The sequence below is a fragment of the Physella acuta genome, unplaced genomic scaffold, assembly GCF_028476545.2.
Source record: "Physella acuta isolate Inbredline_101_S28 unplaced genomic scaffold, ASM2847654v3 ptg000692l, whole genome shotgun sequence".
Taxonomy (NCBI): domain Eukaryota; kingdom Metazoa; phylum Mollusca; class Gastropoda; family Physidae; genus Physella; species Physella acuta.
The window spans coordinates 162,955-190,951 of record NW_026732211.1 but is presented as its reverse complement, the minus strand read 5'-3'; the positions used below and the strand labels follow the sequence as shown (position 1 = coordinate 190,951).

The 27,997-nt window shown below is 35.5% G+C and overlaps 2 protein-coding genes across 4 annotated transcripts; both read left to right on the top strand.

Annotated features, from left to right (window-relative positions):
• Positions 1 to 13: 13 nt before the first annotated feature.
• LOC131949375 (obg-like ATPase 1) lies at positions 14 to 8,311 on the top strand. The gene is made up of 12 exons (XM_059311240.1): positions 14 to 99; positions 4,375 to 4,492; positions 4,604 to 4,686; positions 5,061 to 5,121; positions 5,242 to 5,369; positions 5,532 to 5,710; positions 5,839 to 5,913; positions 6,117 to 6,214; positions 6,440 to 6,583; positions 6,861 to 6,957; positions 7,204 to 7,326; positions 7,655 to 8,311. The coding sequence occupies exons 2-12, from the start codon at positions 4,392 to 4,394 to the stop codon at positions 7,760 to 7,762; spliced, it is 1,197 nt and encodes a 398-aa protein (XP_059167223.1). The 5' UTR covers positions 14 to 99; positions 4,375 to 4,391; the 3' UTR covers positions 7,763 to 8,311.
• Positions 8,312 to 9,567: 1,256 nt separating this feature from the next.
• On the top strand, positions 9,568 to 25,210 carry LOC131949363 (mannose-1-phosphate guanyltransferase alpha-B). Of its 3 annotated transcripts, XM_059311221.1 has the most exons (13): positions 9,568 to 9,609; positions 9,735 to 9,802; positions 13,843 to 13,940; positions 14,160 to 14,263; positions 14,814 to 15,006; positions 15,741 to 15,800; positions 16,251 to 16,381; positions 18,394 to 18,423; positions 21,420 to 21,548; positions 22,297 to 22,441; positions 22,874 to 22,966; positions 23,130 to 23,301; positions 24,442 to 25,210. In XM_059311221.1, the coding sequence occupies exons 2-13, from the start codon at positions 9,763 to 9,765 to the stop codon at positions 24,540 to 24,542; spliced, it is 1,296 nt and encodes a 431-aa protein (XP_059167204.1). In that variant the 5' UTR covers positions 9,568 to 9,609; positions 9,735 to 9,762; the 3' UTR covers positions 24,543 to 25,210. The 3 variants fall into 3 exon arrangements, with proteins under 3 accessions (XP_059167204.1, XP_059167203.1, XP_059167206.1); XM_059311220.1 differs by having other exon boundaries at positions 9,579 to 9,802; XM_059311223.1 differs by lacking the exon at positions 18,394 to 18,423 and having other exon boundaries at positions 9,579 to 9,802.
• Positions 25,211 to 27,997: the final 2,787 nt, after the last annotated feature.

Sequence of the window (27,997 nt, the reverse complement as noted above, 5' to 3'; positions counted from 1 at the left end):
ATTGGAGGAAGTAATGAACCGGAACTACACCACTGTTATTGTTGCCATATTGGGAAATACACGCGTTGCGGTACTAATTCGCTGAACGTAAAGAACGGTGTACGTAGATTAAATCTAGATCTAGAGATTTATAGTTAAGTTATAAACAGATAACATTCTTCGCTACCTTGACGTGCATGCCTAACTAATATTTCGTAAATTTAAATTTACTAGTTTACTTGCTGTCTGATTTGAGGGACTGGACTGGAATGGCACAAGTGACAATCGCATGCAATGCACTCACTCAGCACTGAGTTCTTAATGCAGCAATCCTCAATGTTTCACATAAAATTCACTTTAGCGACAAATCTAGATCTCTAGGACTTAATTCTGACCCATTAGTAATTAGATATACATTAAATAATAGTTTTTCTTACTATATGTGAAATCTACTCAATTCTCAGTTTAAACATGACAACTGAATAAAAAACGTCCATACTTTATCCTCTAGGCACTAATTTGGGGGTTGTAGCGAGTTTAGACTAAATTATTGAATTTTAAAATGTTTTGTCACTCACAGCTATGATATGACGGATCATCCATGACAACCTGGTTAAAAGTTGAAAGGTTTAACTTTTTAAGTGACCGTGAAATAGATCTAATTTTTTTTCACAAGAGAGTTCCTAAAAGTAGACTTGGCCCGTCTATCGTCTGGATATATTTATAGAGGAAAAAAAATTAAGAGAATGTCATCAGAAATAAATTTTAAAAAAGACAAGACAGAAGTGATGTTTGAATTCTTTTATTTCTTTAATTTTATAACAATTTTTATTGTACAAAAGAGCAAAATAAAAAACCATGCCAGGTAAACGTATCCATTCAAATAGCGGTCACGTGGTCAAAAAAAATATAAAAAATTGGTTGTCATTTTTTGGACACATCATATAAAAAAAGTGTTGAAGATATTTGATTTATTTTTTCATAGAATGATAAAACTAATAATGCTTTACTTTGGAAATCAATTTTGTGATAGGGAGATCTATATTTAAAAAGTTATATTATTTTGAATGACACCGACTTTAAATTTAGCCTACATTCCCCAAAGCAATTTTTGAAAATGCTTTTCTGGCATATTTAGCCTTGCCACCTATAGCATGTTTTTATAACGTGAAAACCCGCCATTTTACTCGTAATAAACATTTTTAAAAGTAATTCTAAGAAGGTCTCTGGAACTAAGTCGAAAAACTCGCCGGAAGTCATGGTCCGATCCTTACGCCATGTTCTGGTTAGCAACCAAGGACGCTTTTAAGTTAGTGAGCCTCCCTATTAAATAAGGGGTAAAACTCCATTTTAGCGTATTTTATTCTCCGCTTGTCGTTTACCTCCAGTTGAGCGTATTTTATTATAATAACCGAAACACACCAAAACATTAGGAAAACACGAATTTAATATTTGTATTGTATTGTTGTTTTTCATAAATGAATAAAAATGAATATTTAAAAAACACGACATGTTTATTTCATTTGTATTGTATTTTTTTAAAGGCATTTGTCTCATGGTGAAGCTGATACACTGTTAATTATTCTGTATGATATTTTCGTATTTATGCTATAAATAAATGTACAAACTTTGTGTTTTTTAATTTGAAAATTTTGCCAAAACTAAAAAAAAAAGTATTTTACTATAGAGTTGTATAGTTGTATGTTATTTAAATTCATAGTAAATCTACCATCCTTCCAATATTTTGATATAGATCTATGTATCAAGTATGATTTTTTGTATGAGTAAATTTCTGACTGTAAAAAAAAATAATGATGTGGGGTTGTCCATAAATGACGCCACACTCGTAGGGGAGAGGGGGGTCCGCAATTTTGTGACGGTAAGTGACGGAGGGGAGGGGGGGCAGAGGCGTAGCGACCCTTCCCGGGGACAAACTTTTCGATTTGCACCCCCCACCCTCAAACTTTCGATTTGCACCCTCCCCAACCTTTCAATTTTTTTCCAACCCATTTTGGCACCTCCTAAGGTCGGCGCCCGGGGTCATATGTCCCCCCCCCCCCCCCCCCCCCCCCCCCCCCCGCTACGCTACCGGAGGGGGTAGGTAAAAATCGTTTTTAAAAAGCGTGACGTCATTTATGAATGATCCCTGTAATAAATTTGAAAATTTGTATTATTTAGCTGTTCGTTTTACTATTTAAATTCATGCATCACGATTGCATTTTTTTACATTATTAGTTATATTAGTCTATTTCTGTACAGCCTTAAAAATGCGAAATAATTTATGGAATTTAGTGTCTAACACTATTTTTTAAAATGGTAACGTGAGTTGTCACACTTTCTCTAACACTCCAAGCCATCCCTCACCGAATTCCACCACCCCTCCTCTCCCACTTTCGGCAGCATTATTAGGGGTCATCCATAAATGACGTCACGTACGCTTTTTTGACGATTTTTACCTCCCCCTCCCCTCCGTCACACGTCGTCACAAAAACCCAGACACCCCCCCCCCCCCCCTAAAATAACGTCACACCTCAGCCTCTGTCAAAATAGAGTATTTTAATCAACTCCTATTACAATTTATTAAAACAGTTTTCTAAAACGCGAAATAACGTCTTGAATATGCTTTCTAACATTGCTTTTTTATAATGCAAAAGTGTAACTTCGCACCATCTGAACCCCCTCCCCCTCATCACATACCGTCACAAAATTACGGACACCCCCCCCCCCCCCTACAATGTGACGTAATTTATGGACGACCCCTTTTGCCTTTTAATACTTTTATTCTGTTAGTTGAAATTGTAACACTTATTTGTACGTGTGCATCTCTATTTTTGCAACCAACAAACAAAGCATTTCAGTCAGTCTCTTTGTTGTTTTTATTCATTTGTTAAAACAAAAATACAAAACAAATAAATAAGTCGTGTTTTTTGAATATTCATTTTTTTTCATTTATGAAAAACAACAACACAATACAAATATTACATTTGTGTTTTCCTAATGTTTTGGTGTGTTTCGGTTATTATAATAAAATACGCTCAACTGGATGTAAACAAGCAACGGAGAATAAAATACGCTAAAATGGAGTTTTACCTAAATAAGGGTCACACTTTTTATTACCGTTGTTTCCCCCTTGCCTATCCTCACTATAAGCCAGACCTTCAGCATTCCCACCCTCCTGTCTGTAGCTTTTTTAGGTAATCTATCATTCTGGGTACGTAAAATCGCCCGCGACTTGTAATGTGAAAACCAGGTGACTCCTTAAATTTTAATAATTATTTCACATTTTGAGGTGGATTTATGTTTCTTAAAATACAAAAATGTTTCCTTGTTTCATTTTTATGTAGATCTAGATTCTAGATCTACCTGTTTTTAAACAATTGAATTAAAACTTTTCCGTAATAAATGAAGACTAGCGATGTTTCCAACAGATGCAACCATGCTCATTTATTAAATCAGCCATCTTGTTTAAGTTTTATTTTTATAAGCTTTTAGCGCGAGATTCAGGGGGAAGTCACTCTATTTTACAAATGGCTGCTGTTTATATAGCAAATCTTGTTTGTAGACACTGCTGTTTAAAGTTAATTTCTGGCCTATATTGATATATTTAGCCATTGGTTTAGGTTTATTATTCATTTATCTATAATATTTGACACAAATTCTATTACAGCCTTGACAACGAGGTAACGTTTTGTACATTAATAGCCGCGGGCGATTTTACCTACCCAAAACGATAGACTACCCTTTTTATTCTTATTGATATTGGTAATCTAAGTAATAAATCTAATTTATCGTTTTAGGTATGTAAAAGTGGCCTTGTCTAGAATCTAGTAATGTGCGAGAAAGGTGGCTCATTAATACAAGTAGGCCCCTATAAACTATAGGCCTATTATTTTATATTTATTATTTTTATGTCAAATATAATATATCAGTACTCTATCAGACTTAATAAATAATTAAATAATAAACCAAAAGCAATGTCTAAATTAATCAACTTTAAACTTAAAATAGCCTTGTTTGCAAGCCAGATATGCTATATAAATAGCGGCCATCTGTAAATTAGAGTGGTTTCCCCTGAATCCTAGCTTAAATATTTCCAAAAAATAAGATGGATTCTAAATGAGCTTGGTTGTATCCGAATAAAACATAGCTAAACTTTATTAGGCTACTGAAAAGTTTTAATACAATTGTTTAAAAACAGGTACATGAATGAAAGTTTGAAACATTTTGTAACTTTTAAAATAAATCTTTCTAAACATGTGAAATAATTACAAAAAATGTATGAGTCACTCTTTTTTTCACATTACTAGCCTTGGACGATTTTACATACCCAAAACGATAGATTACCCTTTTATTCATATATATTAGTCTAGGCTTTATTTTTTTTTCCAACTGCAGAGTTTGATTAGTCCATCATGCCACCCAAGAAGAAGGATGAGTCTGACAAGCCACCACCACTTATCGGTAGAGTAGGAACCAATCTCAAAATAGGCATTGTTGGTCTGCCTAACGTAGGGTAATTGGCTGCAATTTTCTCATGTACCTGTTAAAAAAAATTTCTATGAGTTGTTGCTCCTATGATGCTGTGTGCTATTTAATATTACAACAAAATGTTTCCTTTTTGCAGAAAATCTACATTTTTTAACTGTCTAACAAAGAGCCAGGCTCAGGCTGAAAATTTTCCCTTTTGCACAATTGATCCAAATGAAAGTAAGAATTTCTGTTCAATGATTTCAAACATATTTATTATTTCCACACTTGTTGAATATCTCTTATTATAATAGACATATTGCTAAAAATCTGGTTTTTTTTTTTTAAATGTATTTTGTTTTTAATTTTATGTGGCTATATTGTTCATTTTTATACATGCATCATTCCTTAGCTGCTATTGTACTAACTTGTAGCCAAAAAAAGTATACTTATGTATAGATTTACCAGATACAAACTAAATAAAGAATTGTGGAAGTAAATCAAATGAAATAATAGAAACATGAAAATATATAAAGATATGAAGCCCGCCCCCCCCCCCCCCCCCCTTCCCACATGTGATGTAATGTGAAACCATTTTGTGTTGTCTGTTTTAGGTCGTGTCCCTGTACCAGATAAAAGATTTGATTTCCTGTGTGAAACTTATGAACCACTCAGGTATTTAATAATTTCTGGGGGTTTTAAAAATATATATACTAAAATTTTATGTTTTAAAAAAAAAGCATTTGATACCAGTTATGTAGGCCTATTTAAATGTCTTCATGTTTCTATTCGCAGCAAAGTGCCAGCATTCTTGAATGTTGTTGATATTGCTGGTCTGGTCAAGGGTGCCCATGAAGGAAAAGGACTTGGCAATGCTTTCTTGTCAAACATCAGTGCTTGTGATGCCATATTTCATTGTATCCGTATGTGTCTTTCCTCACTATTAAGGCCTAGTAAATCAGTGAAAAATTGAAGTATTTTTCAGGAGTATTCATCCTATTATGTTGTTAGTTTTGTTTAGTATTTTAAGGTATATTTATATTGTCTTGAAATTGAGCAGTGAATTGATGGATTTATTTTCCCAGGTGCATTTTCTGATGAAGAAATCATACACGTAGAAGGGGACGTAGATCCTGCCCGTGATCTGGAAATCATCCATGATGAGATCCGTTTGAAAGATCTGGAATATTTGAACAAGCATTTGGAACCTCTAGAGAGAAGTGTGACAAGAGGTGCAGGGGACAAGAAGAAAAAAGAAGAGTTTGTGAGTACATTCAAAGGCTTTCTCTTCTCAACTGTTTTCAAACTGCTGTTTTTATAACAAAAGTTTTATATGCTTAGTGTTAAAGTTAGTTCTAGGATGTTTAAAAGCCTTTAAAAAATTTATTTTAGGATGTTTTAAAGAAAGTTCAAGAAACACTGAATGATAACAAGTGGGTGAGGAATGTGGCTTGGGATGTGAAAGAGGTAAGCCTTCAATATTTTACGTCAGACATTTTATAAGTTTTTTTTTTTAATTTATTTTCTTCTTTAAAAATACTATATAATTCTTTCTAAATCAGAAGAAAAAAAATTTCATCAGGAAAATGAATTTTTAGGTACCATATTTTAGACTGGTTTGTAATTTAAAATTTAAAAACTAATACAGGCAATGATTGATTCTCTAATAGATTGAAGTACTTAACCAGCATCTGTTCCTAACATCCAAACCTGTGATTTACCTGGTCAACTTGTCAGAGAAAGATTACATTAGGAAGAAAAATAAATGGTCAGTTTATCTGGTTTTTTAATGATCTGTCAAACTTATTTGTATTTGTTTGTTTTTGTAATTTTACAAGTATCTGGTCAACAAATGTCTTTGTTTAGACTTGGATCTCAACACTTCGACTTTTCTGTATAATACTTTTTTATATTATGGAATTTATCTAATTTCAATATATTCAAATGCAATTTCTTAGAATAAATCTTTAAATTGCTGCCATTTTTTTTTCAGGCTATTAAAGATTAAAGAATGGATTGACGCTAAGGACCATGGGGCTACTGTTATTTTATTTAGTGGGGCTCTAGAGTCAAAGCTTTTAGACATGGCCACACAGGAGGAAAGGGATGCTTATCTCAAGGAGCATGAAACAACCAGGTCTACATCTTTTGTTTTTTTAAGTTAACACAATAATGGTATTTTGCAGACTGGTCATTCTTGGTACTCTGGTTTAGACATAGTTTTCATAGATATCATATTGTTGTAGTTTGGGGAAAGTGAAAGAGCATGGGTGAGTTCCAGCAACCCATGGTTATAAGGTTTCACTTTTTTAAACAGACAAATGTTCTTTTCCTTTGTTTCTTTTGTTAACAATATTTTATTCCTTTTTCAATATTTCCATTTGCTAATGATATAAATATTGTCAATCTAACAGTGCTTTAGAGAAAATCATTGTGAATGGCTACAAGGCACTAAATTTGATCTATTTCTTTACATCTGGTAAAGATGAAGTTAAGGCATGGACAATTCAGGTATGTCTGATACTTAATACTAACACTATTTTGTTTATTAATAGTGTGAAGTATTTCTGTTTGAACATATTTCAAACAACTTTGAATGTGGTATTAGGTTGTAACTGCAACACATTGTTTTGAAAATGCTGTTTATTTGAACTTGTTTAGAATATGCTGTGACTTGAACTTATTTTGGATATGTTGTGACTAGAACTTGTTTAGAATATGTTGTGACTAGAACTTGTTTTGAATCTGTTGTGTTAGGTTGGAACAAAAGCACCTGGGGCAGCTGGTAGGATCCACACAGATTTTGAAAAAGGCTTCATCATGGCTGAAGTAATGGCCTACGATGACTTCTTTGAGCTGAAATCCGAAGCTGAATGCAAGGTTAGTTTTACCACTGCATTTACATATGGTGTTTAATATCATACTGGAAATAACCGAATACCCAATTCTATTTATATTTTAACTAACAATTTAAATACGAACATAAATGCATTATAAAATTTAATATGGCAGTTACATGACACTTAACAAAGTTTGATACTTTAAAAGATAAAAAGGAAATAAAGGCTAACAATAGCATCATAGTTGTACTTAATCCAGATGGGGAAAGAAATTATTCTGTTGATAAATGAAACTTTGAAGATAGTTTTTCTTAGACGATCCCCATGTATAATTCCTGACATTACATTAATTTTATTCTATTTCACAGGCCCATGGCAAGTACAAACAGAAGGGAAGAGACTATGTTGTACAAGATGGAGATATTATTTTCTTTAAATTTAATGCTGGGGCTGGTTTGTCAGGAAAGAAGAAGTGATTGTAGAAAAATTTTAGGTCTTTCACATTTTATTGAATTGGTTGGCTCATGGCCTTGTGTTGAATGGAAGGCTTTTTGTTGGTGTTAAATTAGCTGTAATAAATATACATCTTTTTCTTAAAGATGGCACTGACAAAGCAGCTAATTAACTTTCTGAGTTATTTTTACAGTTATACTTCTGTTGAGTGTATAACCTGGTTGATAACTTCACTTTTAATTTGAGTGTGAATGTGTTTGATTCTTGTTAAATATAAAGTGAGGAATACCTGTAGCTTGACAAATTGTTTCTCTTTAATTTCCATGTCATTGTTTTACCACTTAGCAACAGCTATTGAAAGTTAGTGAATAAGTTTCCTTTAGTAAATATTTATTATAAATTAGCTTTGAAGCTAAAATTTTGATTATATTAGGTTTTTAATTGTAGAAAATGTTTGTAGAAATTTTCAAGTTATTCAAAAGCTTCCTATTTTAACTTTGTATTTAAAAAATCAGTAAGTTTCTGTAACATGTATTTATTTTTTGAATTTAAAAATAAAATGAATTCATTTACCAACATTAAAACATTGCCTTTTTGTTTATATAAAAAAATATCTTCTTTTATTTCATTTTTCAACTGTATGTTTTGTATTTGAAATATAAAAAGGTACATCAACATAAAAAAATCTCATAGACATTAATTTTAAATACACATTTCACCTGATTTATAATACACTAATGATAGTCATTTTCCCTACAGTTTAAGTTTAGTAGTATGCAATTGATTAGAAATTAATCTAGAACTCAATACTGTATCAAGGGAGACAACGCAATTAATCTCAACAAACTCATCTGTCTTTAGTTCCATCCCCTCACAGAAACCCCCCTCCACTCATTGGACGAAAAATAGATAGAAAATGTACACTCAACCCAGTGTTGTCCTTTCCCCCTCCGGAAATCTGAAATGGGGAGAGAGAATGATTGAAGCAAGAAATTTGGCAAAGAATAGTGACGTCGTTTTTGCCAAATTTCTTGCTTCAATCATTCTCCCATCACTAAAACATCGTTTTTACAGTAAATTTACAATTTTTCTTCATGTTGTAGCCCCTAAATGGTATCACCCGGTCCGGTACGCACCCCATGCAGTGTTTGTTCCAGACTTTTTTCTACGGGGGGGGGGGGGGTGTACTGTTAAAAGTATATTTTTCTATATAAATTCCATTTCGTTCGTGGGAGGGGGTGTTAGACTCTCTTCGGTAAACGCGGAGCCCCCCCCCCCCCCCCCCCCCCGGAAAGATGCCTGGAAGAAACTCTGAAACCATGCCTTTTGACGCTATTGAAGGTCCATATCGATCTATTCATTCAATTCACTTTATGGGCCAGTTAAATATATTCTACTATTATTTCCGCCTTTATCAAGAATAATACATACAAGACATTAAGCAATACACAATGCAAAATCAAACATTTTGCCACCACCTATTTTATAAATATAGAACTAATAATATTAAATTAAAGGCTACGGTTGAGAGATTTTTGTAACCCAGGTCTATCACGTAGGCATATTCGAATGTGGGTGTGACCTGTCATTGACGCCTTTTATTTATTAGCGTACCAAGTAATGACTAATCTCAATTGAATCATTTAGACTGACAACTCAAAATATTGAAATTGAATATCGAAGTAAATGTTATGGCTTTAGTTATTTTAGTAACATAATAAGTTTAAATTAATTTATTAAGGATTAGACTTAAATTCGAAACTAAATAATACCAATAAAAGGGAAAGCATTCTTAAGACTACTAATACGTGTCTCTCTGCTGTTTTTAGTTATAACCCCTTGCCGACAACTTGTTTATTATTTTAGTCCGGTACACTTAGCTTAGGCTAGCTGCTTCGCTAACAGAAGAAAATATAATTAAATATATTGTTTTGTATATTAGCACATATTAATTTAGCTTGAAAATCTACATCTAAGCTATTTCTTTATTTTTAGTGGGAAAAGCCAAAACTAAAATACAAAAATGCTGAAAGCTATCATACTTGTTGGAGGGCCAATGAAAGGTAAAAATTAAAATTAAAAATGTCCTGACGTTTCTGTTCATAATTCAATCAATTCAATAGGCGCCTTAATAACAATAATTTATTATTCATATCCATTTTATTTTTATTAGATCTAGAATCTAGATTAGATCTAGGGCCTATAGGCCCTATAGAATCTAGATCAAATTATTTTTTATTCATCAATGATTCAATTCTAATAAATTCTATTCTAGATTCTATTTCTAATTTTCTATGCTATCAATTCTAATTCTATAGAATAGCCATTGGATTAGGCTAGTGAAATACAATAGTCATAGTGTAACAATAGGCCTAATAGCTAATACTACTAATAGATCTAGGTAATGTAGGTATGTACCAGGTCCAGTGTCCTACAATGCTGCAAACTACAATTTAAATTAAAATAGGCTAAATTAAATAATAAATAATCATTGATGAATGATATCAGCATGTAGAGCGTTTTGACTTTCTATAGTAAAAAATAACGGATGATCCGGCCTTTAGAATTTTAGATACCGGTGTCCGATAATGGAATCTTCTTTAGAAAAGGGGTGTTGGGTTGTTAGTAGTATTGAAATCTCGACTAATTTTATGGTTAGAAATTAGGGCTCGGCTTATGGTAGGACCAGGGTTGGGGTTAGGGTTAGGGACAGGGTTAGCATTGACATCATCCAGCAATGTGTGTATTTAGTTAACTACCAGTAACCTAACACCCCTTTTTTAAAGAAGATTCCATTATTGGACACCGGTATAAATATTCTCCCAAAATAACAAAAGTAAAGTAGTATGAGTAATATCATTGTTAACCGAACCCAAACTTTAACATAAGCCTGAATGACAATAATAATCATTAAAAAAGTTTTTAAAAACCCACGTTTTCTGATTGAACTAAAAAGTAGAAAATAAATGCTATACATCACAATAATGCAAGCGATCACTCTACTATAAGCGATGAAAAACGTGGGGCGCCGAATTTAAAGTTATATTACTATTGATTAGATAATACTATTGACTTTTATTAGGGAGCTTGTAGAGAGTCAACAGTATTAGAAACTGTAAGAAAATCACGGCGCCCCACGTTTTTGATCGCTTATAGTAGAGTGATCGCTTGCATTATTGTGATGTATAGCATTTATTTTCTACTTTTTAGTTCAATCAGAAAACGTGGGTTTTTTAAAACTTTTTTAATGATTATTATTTTCTACTTTTTAGTCTTTGTCTGTTTGTTTGCATTAAAATCTTGCTATCGATTTTATCTTTTCACTTTTTTTTGGGTAAACGAAGACAACTCGTAAAAAGACAACTAGTAAAAAGACAACTCGTAAAAAACACGTTGTGTGAATACGTTACTGACTAGAACACATAGATTTGAACCCGTGTCGAGTGGGATAGCAATCGTGTGCCCAACCACTCGACCATATCGTCTCCACCATACTGGCCACCAGTTGTTACGGTTGTTTGTACACAAATTACAGTTACTGGGTTATGTCCCTTTTTCCCCACGTTTTTACTACAACGAGCCGACCCGCGGCGTATCATACGCCGCTATTTAGTTGATTTATTTTCTACTTTTCAGTAATTCATAATTTGTGAATTCGACAGTACCAATGCTGCCACTGAAAATATTTGCTTTAAAACACTAATCCCCCTCCTTTCCCCTAACCCCGACCCTACACCCCCCCCCCCCGTAAAAGCAGCCTCCTCTTAGTTACCTCCTGTAAGTTTAAAGTCGGTTCAAACTAAATTATCTGCCCCTAATAGCCGTCAATAAACCTGGCTGTACGGTTTGTAAACATTAACGTGACCACAGCTCAGCAGACCATGTGGGGGTGGGGTAGGGTGGTAGTGATAGTGATAGAGAGAAAGAGAGGGGACTGTAAGGAGGCGCTTGCAGCTTGTTTTCTAATGGCTCGCAGAGGAGAATTATAGATATAGATTATATTGCGGTCTAAAATGCTCAATAAAATGTTTCCATGGATCAATTTAGTAATAATAACAATTGAATATTCTAATGTCATCCAAAACAAAGCTTCCCTGAAAATTTCAGCGCGCTAGCTAACTGGGAAGTGCCAGAAATTTCGATCGCAAGATTTGATTGGAAAGACAAACAGAGACGAAAGCAAGTTAAAGAAAACGTGGGAAAAAGTCATAATGGACCTCAACCGCAATATTCTGATCCCATTATTCAATATTAAAGTACTAAAGCTAATAATATTAATATTATAAATATTATAATACTACTAACTAAAGGCCTAATATATTATAAGTAACAATTTAACACATCTGTTTTCAGTACAGTCTGTACTTAGACACTGCAAGCACCAATACACTGCCTAATTAGATACTCTGTAGATTAGAATAAGATCTTAGTAGATCTAAATGCATAGCAATTGAATTCATAAATAATACAATTTTGACTCCCAACACTTAATCCAATATTTCAAAGCTATTCTGCTGACTCACCTATTTTCAGAAGAGTTTGTTGCACGTTGTTTGCACCAAAACTACCAGACACATTTATATACTAAAAGTTAAAGGATATTGACCTCGTAGGTTTTTTAATATTGAACTGAAAGGAAGTAAATTTAACACATAGGCCTATAACACATAATATGTGTATGGCCTTATGTTATTCATTTTCTCAGTAGAATTACATGAAGCTTCTTAAAGTTTTCCCTGGCCATATTTTGATTTTTTAATACCCGATTACCCTCTCCTGTTTCATTTGAAGCATAAAGCGCCCACTGAGATTATTTCAGCTCCAGATGGGGAGATATCACCCTTAACAGTAATGTTAGTATTAGAAGTTGTTTTTTCATGTACAAATACAGTGTTCATACCTTTCTCCTGTAACTAAAAAAAAAACTAAAACATCCAGTGTGTTGATGAAAAAATTCTTACAGTGTAAAAGCATTTTTTTAACAAGATTTTCTGGAAGGCTTACATTTATATATTGATTGACCTTTTGTTTTACTCTCATACTTTCAATGTCTTTATTTTCATGGCTTTAACAGAAAAGAATTATTGTTTAATGCTTTAGAGAATTACATGAGCTGCTACAGTTTAATTGGACTATTGACACCTTACTGGGGAATACAGAGAGTAAAAACGTGATAACATATTTGCAAAAAAAAAAATAAAAAAATAATTATATAACTGCCCTTGTCATCGCCAGCTTTTTTGAATATTCAGTTCTTGTATGTGGCATGTACAGTACATCTTTTCAAATAATGCTAATGTTAGAATACATTATTATTGTTTGGTTATATTCATAGTTCTGCTTATAATGTATAAAGGCAAATAGGGACAAGCAGTTGTACAGGCTTGTCTCATGTGTTTGTGCACAAGATGGTCTGAGTTTCATATTACAGTGTACATAGAGATTTGATGAGAATACACCACCTGTTAGTTTTGTTTTGTTTGCTATGGAAACTGTGGCTGTAACTAATGACATATGGGTTGGTGGGTGGGATGGTGTGGGTTGTTGAAAGAGTGTTGATTTGTGAGGTGGTGTTTGTGGGTAGGATTGTGTTGGTTGTTGAGATGGTTTTGGTGGTTGGGATGGTTTTCATTTCTGAGGTGGTGTGTGTTGGTAGTTGAGATGTTTTTGGTGGGTCAGATGGTGTGGGTTGTTGAGATGATGATGTAGTGGCGTGTAGAGATGGTGTTGGTGGGTGGGATGGTGTTGAGATGATGATGTAGTGGGGTGTACAGTTGGTGTTGAAATGATGATGTAGTGGTGGGTGGGATGGTGTTGATTGTTAATCAACCAGTAACAAGGTGACTGTTGAATTGATTGACTGATGACAATCACTATAAAGACCAGTGGTGGATTTATTTATTTTAAACTCTGAGGCTTCAAATGATCTGTATTACATTGACCTGTTTTTTTTTATTTAAAACACACGCTCTAGCTGTATATGTTGAGTATTATTTTACCTAACATTGCATTTGAAAATGAAAATGCCCTGTCTCCCCTAAATACTCTATGCACCTATAATGTAACTTAGAGGTTTTGAAGATATGTATTATCTCCCCTACAGGTACCAGATTCCGTCCCTTGTCCCTGGAACTCCCCAAACCCCTGTTTCCTGTTGCTGGGTTTCCCATTATTTACCACCACATTGAGGCCTGTAGCAAGGTAAGGCTGTTGTTATTTTTATTGCAGCAGTCAAAAGTTTTTATTTTAGCCAGTTTTTAGGTCTGTTTTTTTTATGTCTCAACCTCATGATGAATACTTTACAGCCAACAGGTAAGACATTGTTTAGATCAGGAAAAGATTTGGTAGTTGTTTTATTTGAGATGGAACATGGACCTCTGTATCAAATCTCTGCTGTAGCTGTGAAGTTGTTTTTTTCAGGTTCCAGATCTGAAAGAGATTCTGGTGATAGGCTTTTACCAGCGCAACGATGCCCTGAACCAGTTTATTACACAGTCTCAACAGGAGTTCCAGATACAGATTAGGTAGGTTGGGTGTTGGGTGCTGTCTGATCTTGGTGGGTTGAATTCTGTCTGCTGTTGGGGGGGGGGGGGGGGGGGGTTGTCTACTGTCTGTTGTTGGTGTGTTGGGTGCTGTCTGGTCTTGGTTGGTTGGGTTCTGTCTGTTTTTGGTGGGTTGTATGCTGTCTAGTGTTGGTTAGGTGCTGTTTATTGTTGGTTAGCTGGGCGCTGTTTGTTTTTGGTTGTATTTGTATGCTGTATGTTGGTGGGTTGGGTGTTGTCTAATGTTGGCTGTGTGCTGTCTGTTTTTTTTTGTAGGTTGTATGCTGTCTTTTGTTTGTTGGGCGTTGACAGAAGTGTTTATACTCTATTACTTTAAAACCCGTGCCTATGTCACCCTGTGTTATAAGTTAAAGCCCTTGTCTGTATCACCAGTTATATTTCCCTTGTCACTGTCACCATTAAATATTTAAACCTATAAATATATCACCAATATAAATGTGTCACTAATAAAAACAAATACCTATAGATGTATCACCAATATAAACGTGTCAACAATATACCTTATCACCAGGTACCTGCAGGAGTACACAGCACTCGGCACTGCTGGGGGGCTGTACCACTTCAGGGATCAAATCCTTACGGGAAACCCAGAAATGTTTTTTGTCATGAATGCTGATGTGTGCGGGGACTTCCCTCTACAGGACATGCTCACGTTTCACAGGGAGAGGGGGCCCGGGGCTTATGGCACAGTGCTGGGGACTGAGGTAAGTTAGGGGGGCCCGGTGCTTATGGCACAGTGCTAGGGACTGAGGTAAGTTAAGTGGGGGGGGGGGGGCTTATGGCACAGTGCTGGGGACTGAGATAAGTTAAGGGGGGGGCCTGGGGCTTATGGCACAGTGCTGGGGACTGAGGTAACTTAAAGGGGCCCAGGACATGGTACAGTGCTGGGGACTGAGGTAAGTTAGAGGGGGCCCGGTGCTTGGGACTGAGGTAACTTAAAGGGGCCCAGGACATGGTACAGTGCTGGGGACTGAGGTAAGTTAGAGGGGGGCCCATGGCTTATGGCACAGTGCTGGGGACTGAAGTAAGTTAAGGGGGGGGGGGGGGGCTTATGGCACAGTGCTGGGGACTGAGGTAAGTTAGAGGGGGGCCCGGGGCTTATGGCACAGTGCTGGGGACTGAGGTAAGTTAAGGGGGGGGGCTTATGGCACAGTGCTGGGGACTGAGGTAAGTTAAGGGGGGGGGGGGGCTTATGGCACAGTGCTGGGGACTGAGGTAAGTTAGAGGGGGCCCGGGGCTTATGGCACAGTGCTGGGGACTTAGGTAAGTGGGGCGAGGGGGATTTATGGCACAGTGCTAGGGACTAAGTTTGATGTACGAGGGATTAAGGTAGGTGCAGGTTTATGAAACCATGAAAAATCTATAGGTTGCAGAAATGACTGGTCACCATTAAATAGTCCAGAGTTTTATAATTGCTATAAAAATGTTTCTCCACCAGGCAACCAGACAGCAGTCATTGACCTATGGGTGTATGGTGGAGAACAGGGAGACACATGAGGTCAGTTTATCACCTTTTTTTCTCATCATATAATGTGATATGCTGACATTTCTTACCCCAAAATAATGCAATACGGTGACAATTTTTTTCTAAAATAATATAATATACTGGCATTTCCCCAAAGCTGATGCAATATACTGACGTTGTTTTCAAAGATAATACAATATACTGACATTTTCCAAAGATAATACAATATACTGGCATTTTCCTAAAAAATACAATATACTGACATTTTCTCAAAAATATAATACAATATACTGACATTTTCCCAAAGATAATGCAATATACTGATATTTTTCCAAAGATAATACAATATACTGGCATTTTCTTAAAGAATACAATATACTGACATTTTCCCAAAGATAATACACTATACTGACATTTTCCCAAAGAATACAAAATACTGACATTTTCCCAAAGATAATACAAAATGCTGACAATTTCCCATAGATAATGCACTATGCTGAGAAACCTGAGACCTTTGTCAGTACAACCATCAACTGTGGGATCTACCTTTTTACACCTGAGATCTTCAAAATACTGGAGGTGACTTTCAAGAAAAATCTGGAGGACAATTACAAGTGAGTAGATGTTTTATCAGTTTTGTCTGCTCCAAGTGTCTTGCCTGTCACAGGTGTCTTGCCTGTCACAGGTGTCTTGCCTGTCACAGGTGTCTTGTTTTCGCAGGTTTCTTGCCTGTCACATGTGTCTGAACTGTACTGCAGGTGTCTCACCTAGACCTGCGCAGAACTCAGCTGTAAAATGCACTTGTGACAACTGTCTTGTCTGTGTCAGGTGCGTCACATTGTCTTACATGTGTTCCCTGATAAACCTGTTTGTGAGCTTGTTACCTTAAGGTGTAAGATTTAAGCTGCTTTGTTTTTGGTTTGTATTTGGTTCTTAGTGTACAGCCATGCTTATCCCACATAACGTCTGTATGTATTTTGTTTTGGATGAGTTTAGCTGTTGTTGAAGTTTATTACCCTGTAAATGAACTAACTGGAGCTAGCTTTGTAATGAAGTTGTTAATCCGAAGTATGGTGGCTATCCCTGTCCCTTACGTCCATCAGCTGTGTGGAGAGAGAGGGGGGGGGGTCTGATACATGGGCAACATCTGGCTCGTTTCAACCTACTGCCCAAGCTTTTGGCTTGGGTTTCCAATCTGGCTCTTGGTTACCCATTTCTCCTAATGGCCCATGGCTCATGATGGCCCATAAAATTTTACGCGCTCTGAGTATGTCTATACAACTATTCTACATCAGCATACTGTATTGACTAGCTTCAAAACAAAGTATTTATGATTAGCTTGCATCCTGTGATGTGGCGAGTTTTATTCTAGGTTTATAGAGTTTATATTATATTGTAGGTTTATAGATTTTATGATATTCTACGTTTATGGATTTTATATTATATTTTAGGTTTATAGATTTTATATTATATTTTAGATTTGCTTTATATTAAACTATTCTGTAGAATGTGTGTTCAAATAATGTTTATAAACAAAATTTAACTATTTTTTTCATAATTTTAATTTTGTGTGGGAGGTTGTATGTGTATAGGTGTTATTATGTTTATAACTTGTTGATAACTATTGATCGGAGTAGTGGTAGGTATAGGCAGGAATGGGGGGTGGGGGTCATAGTATCAAGTTAACACTAGCATACCACCAATATTTAATGTACCGACCACTGAAGTTAACTGCCCATATCAACTCCCTTACCTCCCCTCTTGTTTGTTTGATTTTATGCGATCCAACAATTGATTATTTAGACAGTAACTGTCATTAAACCACGGACATCATTGATTTCTGAGTTGTTTCAAAAGTTGCAACAAAAAAATTCTCTTCACAAAATTTCTGTATTATGAAATAGGCTTGATTTTTAAAAAATAAGTTACCAGTTGCTATATAGAAAAAAAATTGATTTTTTAGCTCATTAGCCATGTTCTACATCCACCAATTAGTAATTATGTAAAGCATCTTTTATATATTGAGTAAAATACTTCACATAGCCATAAAGTCACACCCTAACATTAACTTAGTTCCAATTTAATCCGCTGTCAACATTTGGGTTTCCTTGATGACATGAAAATAAAATGATAGGCCACTATATAAACTGAACTTGCCTTATGTTGGGTAGGCCAATACGTGAAATGATAGGCCACTAAATGAACTTGCCTTATGTTCTAGTCTAAGTGATTCTATGTTGACTTTTCTTCCATAGTAAATTTTATCTCATTGCAAGGTATCAGGCCTCTTAAATTCTAGACAGTATTTCTTTTTATAATGTAGCAGCAACTAATCTTGTAGTTGAAATGTTGTAAAGCTTCTTTTAAAAAATCAGCAACAATATTGATACCAATGTCTGCAGATATAAACAAAACAATACTGAACAAGTCTCCCAACTGCTAATTCTGGACAATTTTCTTTAATTTCTGAACTAGTTGATTTGTCCAGATTTTGCTTCTTGCTTCTAAATGTAACATCCCAGAAATATTTTTTTTTAATTGGTAAAAAAGTTGCAACTTAATGTGATGGTTGTTTTCATTTATTTTATTTTTTTGCTGCCTTGATTTTCCAATCCACATTTTCCAGTTTTTATGACATGAATTCAAGAGTATATGGGTACGTAACTGCAGTCATTATTTGCATCAGCTCAAATTAATTTTTTGTTGTTGCTTTAACCCCTGGATCTGTGTCAATTTTTTATTGCATGTCCTGTTTTAAATAATGTTGTTTGAACTAAGTTCATTGTTCTCTAACATGTTATTGTGTGTTTTAGCGCTAATGTTTTAGATTTTCTCAGTTGTAGCTGCCCAAATGAAGCATGTTAAATTACTTTTTGAACAAATCTTTCAGTACTAGAGAGTTACTTGACCTCAGGTTTAGCTGACCAAATCAAGCATGTTAAATTTTTTTAACGAAACTTTCTGTACTAGAGAGTTCCTTGTCCTGTTCAGCATGTGCTTGCCTGTTATTGGTGTTGTAAAATGTTTTGAAAGTTTAGAACAAATTTCACTCAATTTATTACAGCAGCTTTTTAGTCAGACTTTGTTGCTGAAGCAAACTAGATCTATATGTAATTTATCTTATTGCGCTGTGTACCTTTAGCCCAGTGGGAATCTATACCCTTAGCCCTATTGAGCCAAATACCATTAGCCCTATGGGATGGAGTGGTCTAGGCTTAGAGAGCTGGACTGCTAACCCGGAAGTCTCGAGTTCAAATCCGGGATGAAGTCAGTAGACCGTCCCTGAGTCCACCCAACTCTGATGGGTGCCTAACTCATAATAGGGAAAGTAAAGTCAGCTGGGAATAGTGCTGAGAGGTCACAGAAACAAGTGAACTCTACTTCACTTGCCCCATAGACTGTCAGGTTTAAATGCGAAACTTTACTTTACATCAACATCAAATTCTGTACATAATTTTGAACATCAAAAATAAAACAAAAAAACAAAAAAAAAAACAAAAGGTTAAAAATTAAAATAAAAAAATACCATGAGCCCTATTGAGCTGTATACCAGTGGAAATAATTATATCATTAGCCCATTGAAACTCTAAATCATTACCTAAATAAATTAATTACCATTTGCCCTATGGATCTCCATATGATTAGCTCAGTGGTACTTCGTTGTACGGCCAATTATACTGGATACCATTTTCCCACCAACTTTTTGTTATATACATATTTTGTGTATGGCTACTGAGTGTTTATTGGTTATAAAATAATTCACTTTCTGAAATATTTATTATACTGTTTGAATACATTTTCCATATAATTACACTCAGTTGAGTTGTAATAAATCCTATTCTATAATAAAGAATAAAGAAAAAAAAGGCACTATGTTATCTTGGAGTCTGTTCTTTAGTAATGTTAGTGTGAGTTCATTGAAAATTCCTATTGTTGTCAGCTTCTTGCAATGTTTGAAGTAGAGTAGAGAGTCACTGTATTAATTTGTGTGTGTAGCTTGTCTTCCCCTAGTTACCTAATAGTGGTTGAAGGGCACTTTTTTTTCTCCTAGGCTGTAGAATCTTAGATTATTTCCCTTTAGCACTGTCCATGTTCTTCTCTCCCCTGCACTCAACAACCCTGTCTACCTTGCTTGAAGTGGCCTGCTTGCTTAGTTCTATCAGGAACTAACTTGTTTTATTCATTGATACATACAAGGAAATAATATTTGTATGAAAATCAAATTGGCACACTACATTTTTCCTTTTCTTTGTAAAAAAAAAAGCTTGCAAATTAAATGATTGTTGAAATAAAAAATTCTCAATCACAATCCATCTTCTGAGTAATAACTACAATGTTCCTATATGTCAGATCTTACACCCAACTTTACATTTTTTTTTTCTAACATCAGCTGATTCAGGCTGATGGTATCTGGCTAGGTAGTCTATATCAGTTCAATGTCTGGGGGTCATATATCATATGGTTATGTCTGGGGGTCATATATCTTATGGAACAGCTATGTGGTAGGAAACCTTATCTGTGTAGGTTAAAGTATCTGTCAGGGGTAGAGTGAAGTCATGGGCCTGAAACTCTTGTGATATGGGAGAGGACACATTGGTAATAGTGGTGGTCTAAAAATACCAGTAAAACACTTACTAATGTCAGTGATAGGGACTATTTCAGGCCAATTTTTTCAAGATTTAATCTGACCAGTAAAACACTTACTAATGTCAGTAATAGGGAAAATTTCAGGCCAAATTTTTCTCCTGGATCAGGCCCCCCTTACCTTGATGTTTTTGTTAGCCTGTTATTTCCTGTATCAACATATCTCAGTAGACTTGTACACATTTTTATAACGTTTTATTTTGTAGTTTTAAACTGATTCACTGATCCTATTCTACCTCTAATCAAGTATCAATCAAAATTCAAGTTTGTTAAACAAATCAAACTACTATTTTTATTGGTGATTTAATTCTATGAGCAATACATTTTGTTTGTCTTAATGTATTTGAATTATTATATTTACACATTGTTTTTACTTCAGTGACAATAAAGAAAAAATTGACATTACATTGAACTAATGTTTTCCTTGTTTTAAAATTGTGATGGCTGGACTAGACCAAGTGTAGACATGTTGTTTTTACTTCAGTGACAAGAAAGAAAAACAATGACATTACAATGAACTAATGTTCCCCTTGTTTTAAAATTGTGATGGCTGGGCTAGACCAAGTGTAGACATGTTGTTTTTACTTCAGTGACAAGAAAGAAAAAATTGACATTACATTGAACTAATGTTCCCCTTGTTTTAAAATTGTGATGGCTGGGCTAGACCAAGTGTAAACATGTTGTTACTTCAGTGACAATAAAGAAAAAATTGACATTACATTGAACTAATGTTCCCCTTGTTTAAAAATTGTGATGGCTGGGCTAGACCAAGTGTAGACATGTTGTTACTTCAGTGACAATAAAGAAAAAATTGACATTACATTGAACTAATGTTCCCCTTGTTTTAAAATTGTGATGGCTGGACTAGACCAAGTGTAGACATATTGTTTTTACTTCAGTGACAAGAAAGAAAAACAATGACATTACAATGAACTAATGTTCCCCTTGTTTTAAAATTGTGATGGCTGGACTAGACCAAGTGTAGACATGTTGTTCTCTTGTCCGCAGCTTTGACTACCTGACCCCCAGCAAGGAGGTGATTCGTCTGGAGCAGGACATCTTCATCCCCATGGCGGGCTCCGGCAAGTTGTTTGTTTACACCACCTCACGCTTCTGGAGCCAGATCAAGTCTGCTGGGTAAGTGATGGATTCTTACAGGGGGGAGCTATAGGGGTCAAAGGTCAGATGGGTTAGTGATGGCTTGTTACAAGGGGGAGCTATAAGGGTCAAAGGTCAGATGGGGAACTACAGGTGTCAAAGGTCAGCTGGGTAAGTGATGGCTTGCTGCATGGGGGGCTGCAGGGTCAAAGGTCAGATGGGGAACTACAGGGGTCCAACGTCAGATGGGGAACTGCAGGGGTCAAATGTCAGATGGGGAACTGCAGGTGTCAAAGGTCAGATGGGGAACTGCAAGGGTCAAATGTCAGATGGGGAACTGCAGGTGTCAAAGGTCAGATGGGGAACTGCAGGTGTCAAAGGTCAGATGGGGAACTGCAGGTGTCAAAGGTCAGATGGGGAACTGCAGGGGTCAAAGGTCAGATGGGGAACTGCATGTGTCAAAGGTCAGATGGGGAACTGCATGGGTCAAAGGTCAGCAGGGTAAGGGATGGTTTGTTACATGGGGAACTATAGGGGTCAGTGGGGGTAAGCAATAGTTTTTTATGGGGGTCAAATGTCAGCAGAGTGTTTTTTTTACAACTGTTAACTACATGGGGTAACAGTTTTTATTTACTGGTAATTACATGAGGTCAGAGATGAGCGGGGTAACTTGTTGCCTGGTAACTACATTGTCAAGCAGTGCTGGACTATCTGAGCACAAAAAAATATTTGAAAATATGATATGTAAACACTAGGGTTAACTTGGGGATTAAATGTCTATTTTTAGAGCTGCAGTGTATGCCAACAGACACTACCTGGCAATCTACAAGTCCTCACACCCAGAACGCCTGGCCAAAAATGGCGACGGCTTGCCAAAGATCATAGGGGATGTTTTCATCCACCCAACTGCTACAGTCCATCCTACTGCTGTGGTAGGTACTGCTGTTGTCTTACTGTCGTTGTCTTACTGCCTTTGTCTTACTGCTGATTTTAGGGTGTCTAAATTTTAATGTTTTTGTATACCTCAAGGGAAATAATTCCATTTCATTGTTGGAAAATGTAATCTAAATTAAAATTTTGGTGACTGCACTTTCTAGAAATGGATTTTTAAAATTGTCTCAAAAAGTACTTTTCAATGTTGAATATTACTGTGTTGTTATTTAGCGGGAAAAATCTTTATTAGGACAATATTTTACATCTACATCTGTGCATTTGGGAATTATTTTATATGTAGGCCTATAAGCTATTTTATATAAGGAAATAATTTAACATACAAAATCTTTATTTGTTCATGTAAAATTGTTATTTGGATGTACATATTACTTGTACAATGTAATAGAAAGATTATATATGTAATTTAACAGCTAGGACCAAACGTTACCATTGGTCGTAATGTGACTGTTGGAGAAGGTGTTAGAGTAAGGGAGACAATTGTCTTAGAGGGAGCAAATTTACAAGTAAGAGTTATTCTTCTTAATATTCGCAATTAACAGTATGTTCTTCAAAATATTAAGAATTTCTCAAAGACTTTTTTGAGTATGTAGGATAAATTATCCGTTTTTTGTATGATTGGCCTGCCCCAACCTAACACTGATTTAATGTCTGTTTCTTCTTCTCTAGGCACATTGCTGTATACTACACAGTATAGTAGGGTGGCAGAGTACAGTGGGGGTATGGACTAGAGTTGAGGGGACCCCAAACGACCCCAATCCCAACAAGCCGTTTGCCAAACTTGAGATCCCCTGCATGTTCTCTGATGATGGCAAGCTCAATCCATCCATCACTGTCATAGGTAACACAGTAAAGGTCATAGGTCAATATGGTGGATCTTTGACTAATATTGCATAAAGTCTGCAATATGGGTCATTATTGTTTTTTGTCATAGATGGTACATTTTGTAAATGTATTTAATATTTTTCTCTATATAATATTTAACTTCTTAATTAAATAATCTAGAAAAAAAATTGAAAATTTTAGTAAAAAGAAAAATTAGTTATTTCCCTCATTTTTTTCTTTCTCTTTATTATTACCCTTATCTCTCTTTATATCGTGAATTAGTTTCTTTCCTTTATTTTCTTTATTGTGACAGAATATCCTCCCTTTTTACTTTCTCGTATATACGAAGTATAGAGAAAGTATTGTAATCGTGCAAAAAAATCTCTTGAAATTTTAACAATTTTCACCGTATTACACCTCAGTCCTTCATCACATCCGAAGTATAGAGGACTTATTTTTATCTGGCAAAAATTATCAATCCAGATTTATCAAAATTAAGAGGTTTTATGCGTAATCCAGTCTGAAAAACTGGGCTTTGCAATTCTGTCCGTATGTCTGTGTGTGTGTCTGTGTGTAAACACGATTACCTGAGTACCGTTACAGCTAGGTTGATAAAATTTCATATATAAGTATTTTATCAAAATCATAGATCCGAATCAACCTTTGAGCGATTTCCGATAACCGGAAGTGGTACTTTTTCTACTTTGAATTTTTCAAAAGCCTATAACTTGAGTACTATTTCAGATAGATAAATGAAATTTCACATTTGAGTAAAAGATCTAATTTTCTACCTTCTGTTAAATTTTGCGTAATTTCCGTTGACCGGAAGTACTAATTTATGCTACTTCAGATTTTTCAAAAAACTAATATAAATTTTTAAAGTACTAATAATATTGCGCACTATTATGCACTTTTTTATTTGGCATTCACTTGGTGTGCAATTCTTTTGTCTACGAGATTTTATTCTATTTTTTAAAACTTTAAGTATTTAAAATGGATTAAAAATCATGTCTATAGCCCGAGTTCCCATACCCTGTTGTTTTATATAAGAATATTTGAGAAAGTTTAGGGGAGATCACTCCCAGTTTATTTGCTTTGTGACAGAATTTCCTCCCTTGAATGCCTAGTGACAGAATATCCTCCCTTTATTTCACAGGTTCCAATGTCCAAGTTCCACCAGAGGTCATCATCCTGAACTCTATAGTCCTGCCTCACAAGGACCTGAATGGCTGCTACAAGAATCAAATCATCTTGTGATCACCCAGTGCCTGAAGCATCCTTTGTTCTTAGACTGCCACACCAGCAGACTCTACAAAACACAGCTACACCTAGACTATGCTACACCAGGACTCTACTTCACCTAGACTCTACTTAACCTAGACTCTGCTACACCTAGACTCTGCTACACCTAGACTCTACTTCACCTAGACTCTACTACACCACAGACACCACAAGTAAACCATAGACAGACCACAACACAATTAGTGTAGAGCTAGCATCAATTATACAATTTCCCATTTTGACAGGGTCTGGCTAAAGACATCTTAAAAAAAATTATAGCTTTTCGTTTGCAAAATTTGATGTATAATGTACGACATGGTTTCATTATAATTGGTTTACTTCTCAGAGAAATTAATTGATTGAAAAATGTATGAATGTTTCTTCTCATATGAACAATGACACTATTTATTATTTTATGTCATTTATTAATTATGATTGGTTGCATCAGAATGTGGGTTGGGGGGTGCTACCCCCATTTAGTGACACCCCGCTTTGTGACGCCACTGAACCTGAAGATCTAATGCTGAAATTGAAAAAGATCTACTCTTATTGTGTCAATATATATGTATCTGTAGCCTCAGAACACAGTATTTCACACCCATAATGTCAGAGGCACATTTTTTATCTGTAGGAAGGGTCTATTTTTCATTCTTGATAAACGTAGGCATTATGTTATGTTAATAATTTGCTTGAAGGGAAGAATAATATCTTAGTACATAATGGTACATCTGCAATATACATTGTCCCTCATTAGGTGTCCCTTCATTAAGGATTGTCCACGGGGAGAGTGTGGTCTCTTCCTTCTTAGACATTAATTGCTAAATCACACATCATTTAGAGATGACCCCCTTCTTACCTTATTCCAACCTGTATTTTGTACAAACACAAAACCCTGATGAATTTCAAAACATTTTCACCCATTGTTTGCTCTGTTGGCCTTTGGTATCAGGTGACAGCCTAGAAGACTTATGTTACTGCTTTTTATTTTTTTACATTTATCAAAAGCTGTGGATGATAGCAGATCACCAAAGTTTACAGAATTTGTCTTTACAAGTTTCCAGGTCTAAAGCTATTTTCACCCACAGAATTTGTCTTTACAAGTTTCCAGGTCTAAAGCTATTTTCACCCACAGAATTTGTCTTTACAAGTTTCCAGGTCTAAAGCTATTTTCACACAAAGAACTTGTCTTTACAAGTTTCCAGGTCTAAAGCTATTTTCACCCAAAGAACTTGTCTTTACAAGTTTGCAGGTTTAAAGCTATTTTCACACAAACAACTTGTCTTTACAAGTAGGCAGGTCTAAAGCTATTTTCACACAAACAACTTGTCTTTACAAGTTTTCTATCTCACCAGTATTGTAGCCAAGTTAAGTTAGTTTCACACAAAGAACTTTTCATTATAAGTTTTCCACATTATCATTGCTGTAGTATAGTAAAGCAGTTTTCACACAGACAACTTGTGATTACCCCCCAAACACTTACCCATGTAGAGAACATACTGGATGAGAGCAGTGTAACAGTAAAACATTATGTTGATACATGACGTATGTCTGAACATTTTTTCATGGAGTGAAGATGTTTTTAAATTTATATATAAAATTATTGCTGTAATGGACCCCTATGGGAGTTGATGTAGTTCATTGTTCTAATGAAACCTTTTTGGGGGTTTGTATAGCTCATTGTTCTAATGAAACCTTTTTGGGGTTTGTATAGCTCATTGTTCTAATGGACCCCAATGTGGGTTTGTTTATAGTTCATTGTTCAAATGTAACCTTTTTGGGGTTTGTATCTTAATCTTATCTGATGTAATTCTGTAACAAAGCCCATCCATTTGTGATACTGTAAAACTGCCTACTCTGCTTAGATTTCACTTAGTGTTTGTATGTTCTGTACTGTGTGTAGTGTGTACCAGTAGACCATACGTGTACAATTGTGTGCTTATATGTGGTGTGTTTACCAGTAGACCATACATGTACCACTATTTATATGTGCTGTATCATGTGCAGTGTGTACCAGTAGACCATACGTCTATCCCTGTAAGACCATTGACATTGTATAGCCTGCATTATGTTGTGTCTCTTCCATTAATTAAGCATGTAATTTTATTATTCTGACAGCTAATAATGTGATTTTGATGCTTCACTTTAAAAAAAACAACTAGATTTTGCACAGCATCAAATCCTGATCCAGTATCCATCTTTAAAGCCACATGTGGCCTGTGCCATCTTGCAACAGCTACCTCATGTTTTCACCAGTAGTGTTGTCAGGAGAGGTCAATGTCCTTTAGTGCTGGGCTATGAAGGTCAATGTCCTTTAGTACTGGGCTATGAAGGTCAACGTCCTTTAGTGCTGGGCTATTAAGGTCAATGTCCTTTAGTGCTGGGCTATGAAGGTCAACATCCTTTAGTGCTGGGCTATGAAGGTCAACATCCTTTAGTGCTGGGCTATGAAGGTCAATGTCCTTTAGTGCTGGGCTATGAAGGTCAATGTCCATAAGTGCTGGGCTATGGTCAACGTCCTTTAGTACTGGGCTATGAAGGTCAACGTCCTTTAGTACTGGGCTATGAAGGTCAGTGTCCTTTAGTGCTGGGCTATTAAGGTCAATGTCTTTTAGTGCTGAGCTGTGAAGGTCAATGTTTTTTAGTGCTGGGCTATGAAGGTCAATGTCCATAAGTGCTGGGCTATGAAGGTCTATGTCCTTTAGTGCTGGGCTATGAAGGTCAATGTCCATAAGTGCTGGGCTATGAAGGTCTATGTCCTTTAGTGCTGGGCTATGAAGGATGTACTGCTGTACTTACCAAAATTTGTTTGTACACATTTTTTTTGTCTAACCAAATCTTGGGTTTAATAAGTGTCTGATGCTAACATTGTTTTGAGAAAAAAAATGTCTATCAACACATATATACTGCTGTGCTTATTTAAAGGGTCACTAATTATTATATACTGTTGATTGTTTTTTTTTGTTTTGTTTTTTTAAATTATGAAATGAGAAGCCACGACCTCACATCTTGTTCTTATTTGAGTGCCAGCATTTGATCTGACCACAGTTACATCACTCTGTTGAAGTCTGTTGGTCCCCCTCTAAAGCATATTTTAAATGAAAAGTTCTATCAGTTTTGTTGTGTTAAGCTGTAAGTTTGTTTAACCTGGGGGACTTGGATTGCCAGATACAAAGGATTTATTTCTGCCAAATGTTTGACATGCTGGCCACAGGAGGGTGAGATTTTCTAGAGTAAACCCTGGTGGTTGTCTTTGTGGTTGGCTGGTGTTGGTGTTTGTCTGTGTAGGTGGTTGTTGGTGTGTGTTGTTTTCTGTGTGGGTGGTTGTCCTTTCATTACCAGATTCAACAGAATTTATTCCTGCTAATTTTTAAAGAGAAAATCTTTTGAACAGATTTTAGTTTTTGAACTGAAATGAATTGTAATGTAAATAA

Coding starts and splice junctions, on each gene's coding strand:
- LOC131949375 (XM_059311240.1), top strand. CDS start 4,392: ATGCCACCCAAGAAGAAGGATGAGTCTGACAAGCCACCACCACTTATC. Junction 5,370..5,531: donor TGCCATATTTCATTGTATCC/GTATGTGTCTTT, acceptor TTATTTTCCCAG/GTGCATTTTCTGATGAAGAA. Junction 7,327..7,654: donor AATCCGAAGCTGAATGCAAG/GTTAGTTTTACC, acceptor TCTATTTCACAG/GCCCATGGCAAGTACAAACA.
- LOC131949363 (XM_059311221.1), top strand. CDS start 9,763: ATGCTGAAAGCTATCATACTTGTTGGAGGGCCAATGAAAG. Junction 16,382..18,393: donor AATCTGGAGGACAATTACAA/GTGAGTAGATGT, acceptor CACATTTTCCAG/TTTTTATGACATGAATTCAA. Junction 18,424..21,419: donor ATGAATTCAAGAGTATATGG/GTACGTAACTGC, acceptor TCTTGTCCGCAG/CTTTGACTACCTGACCCCCA.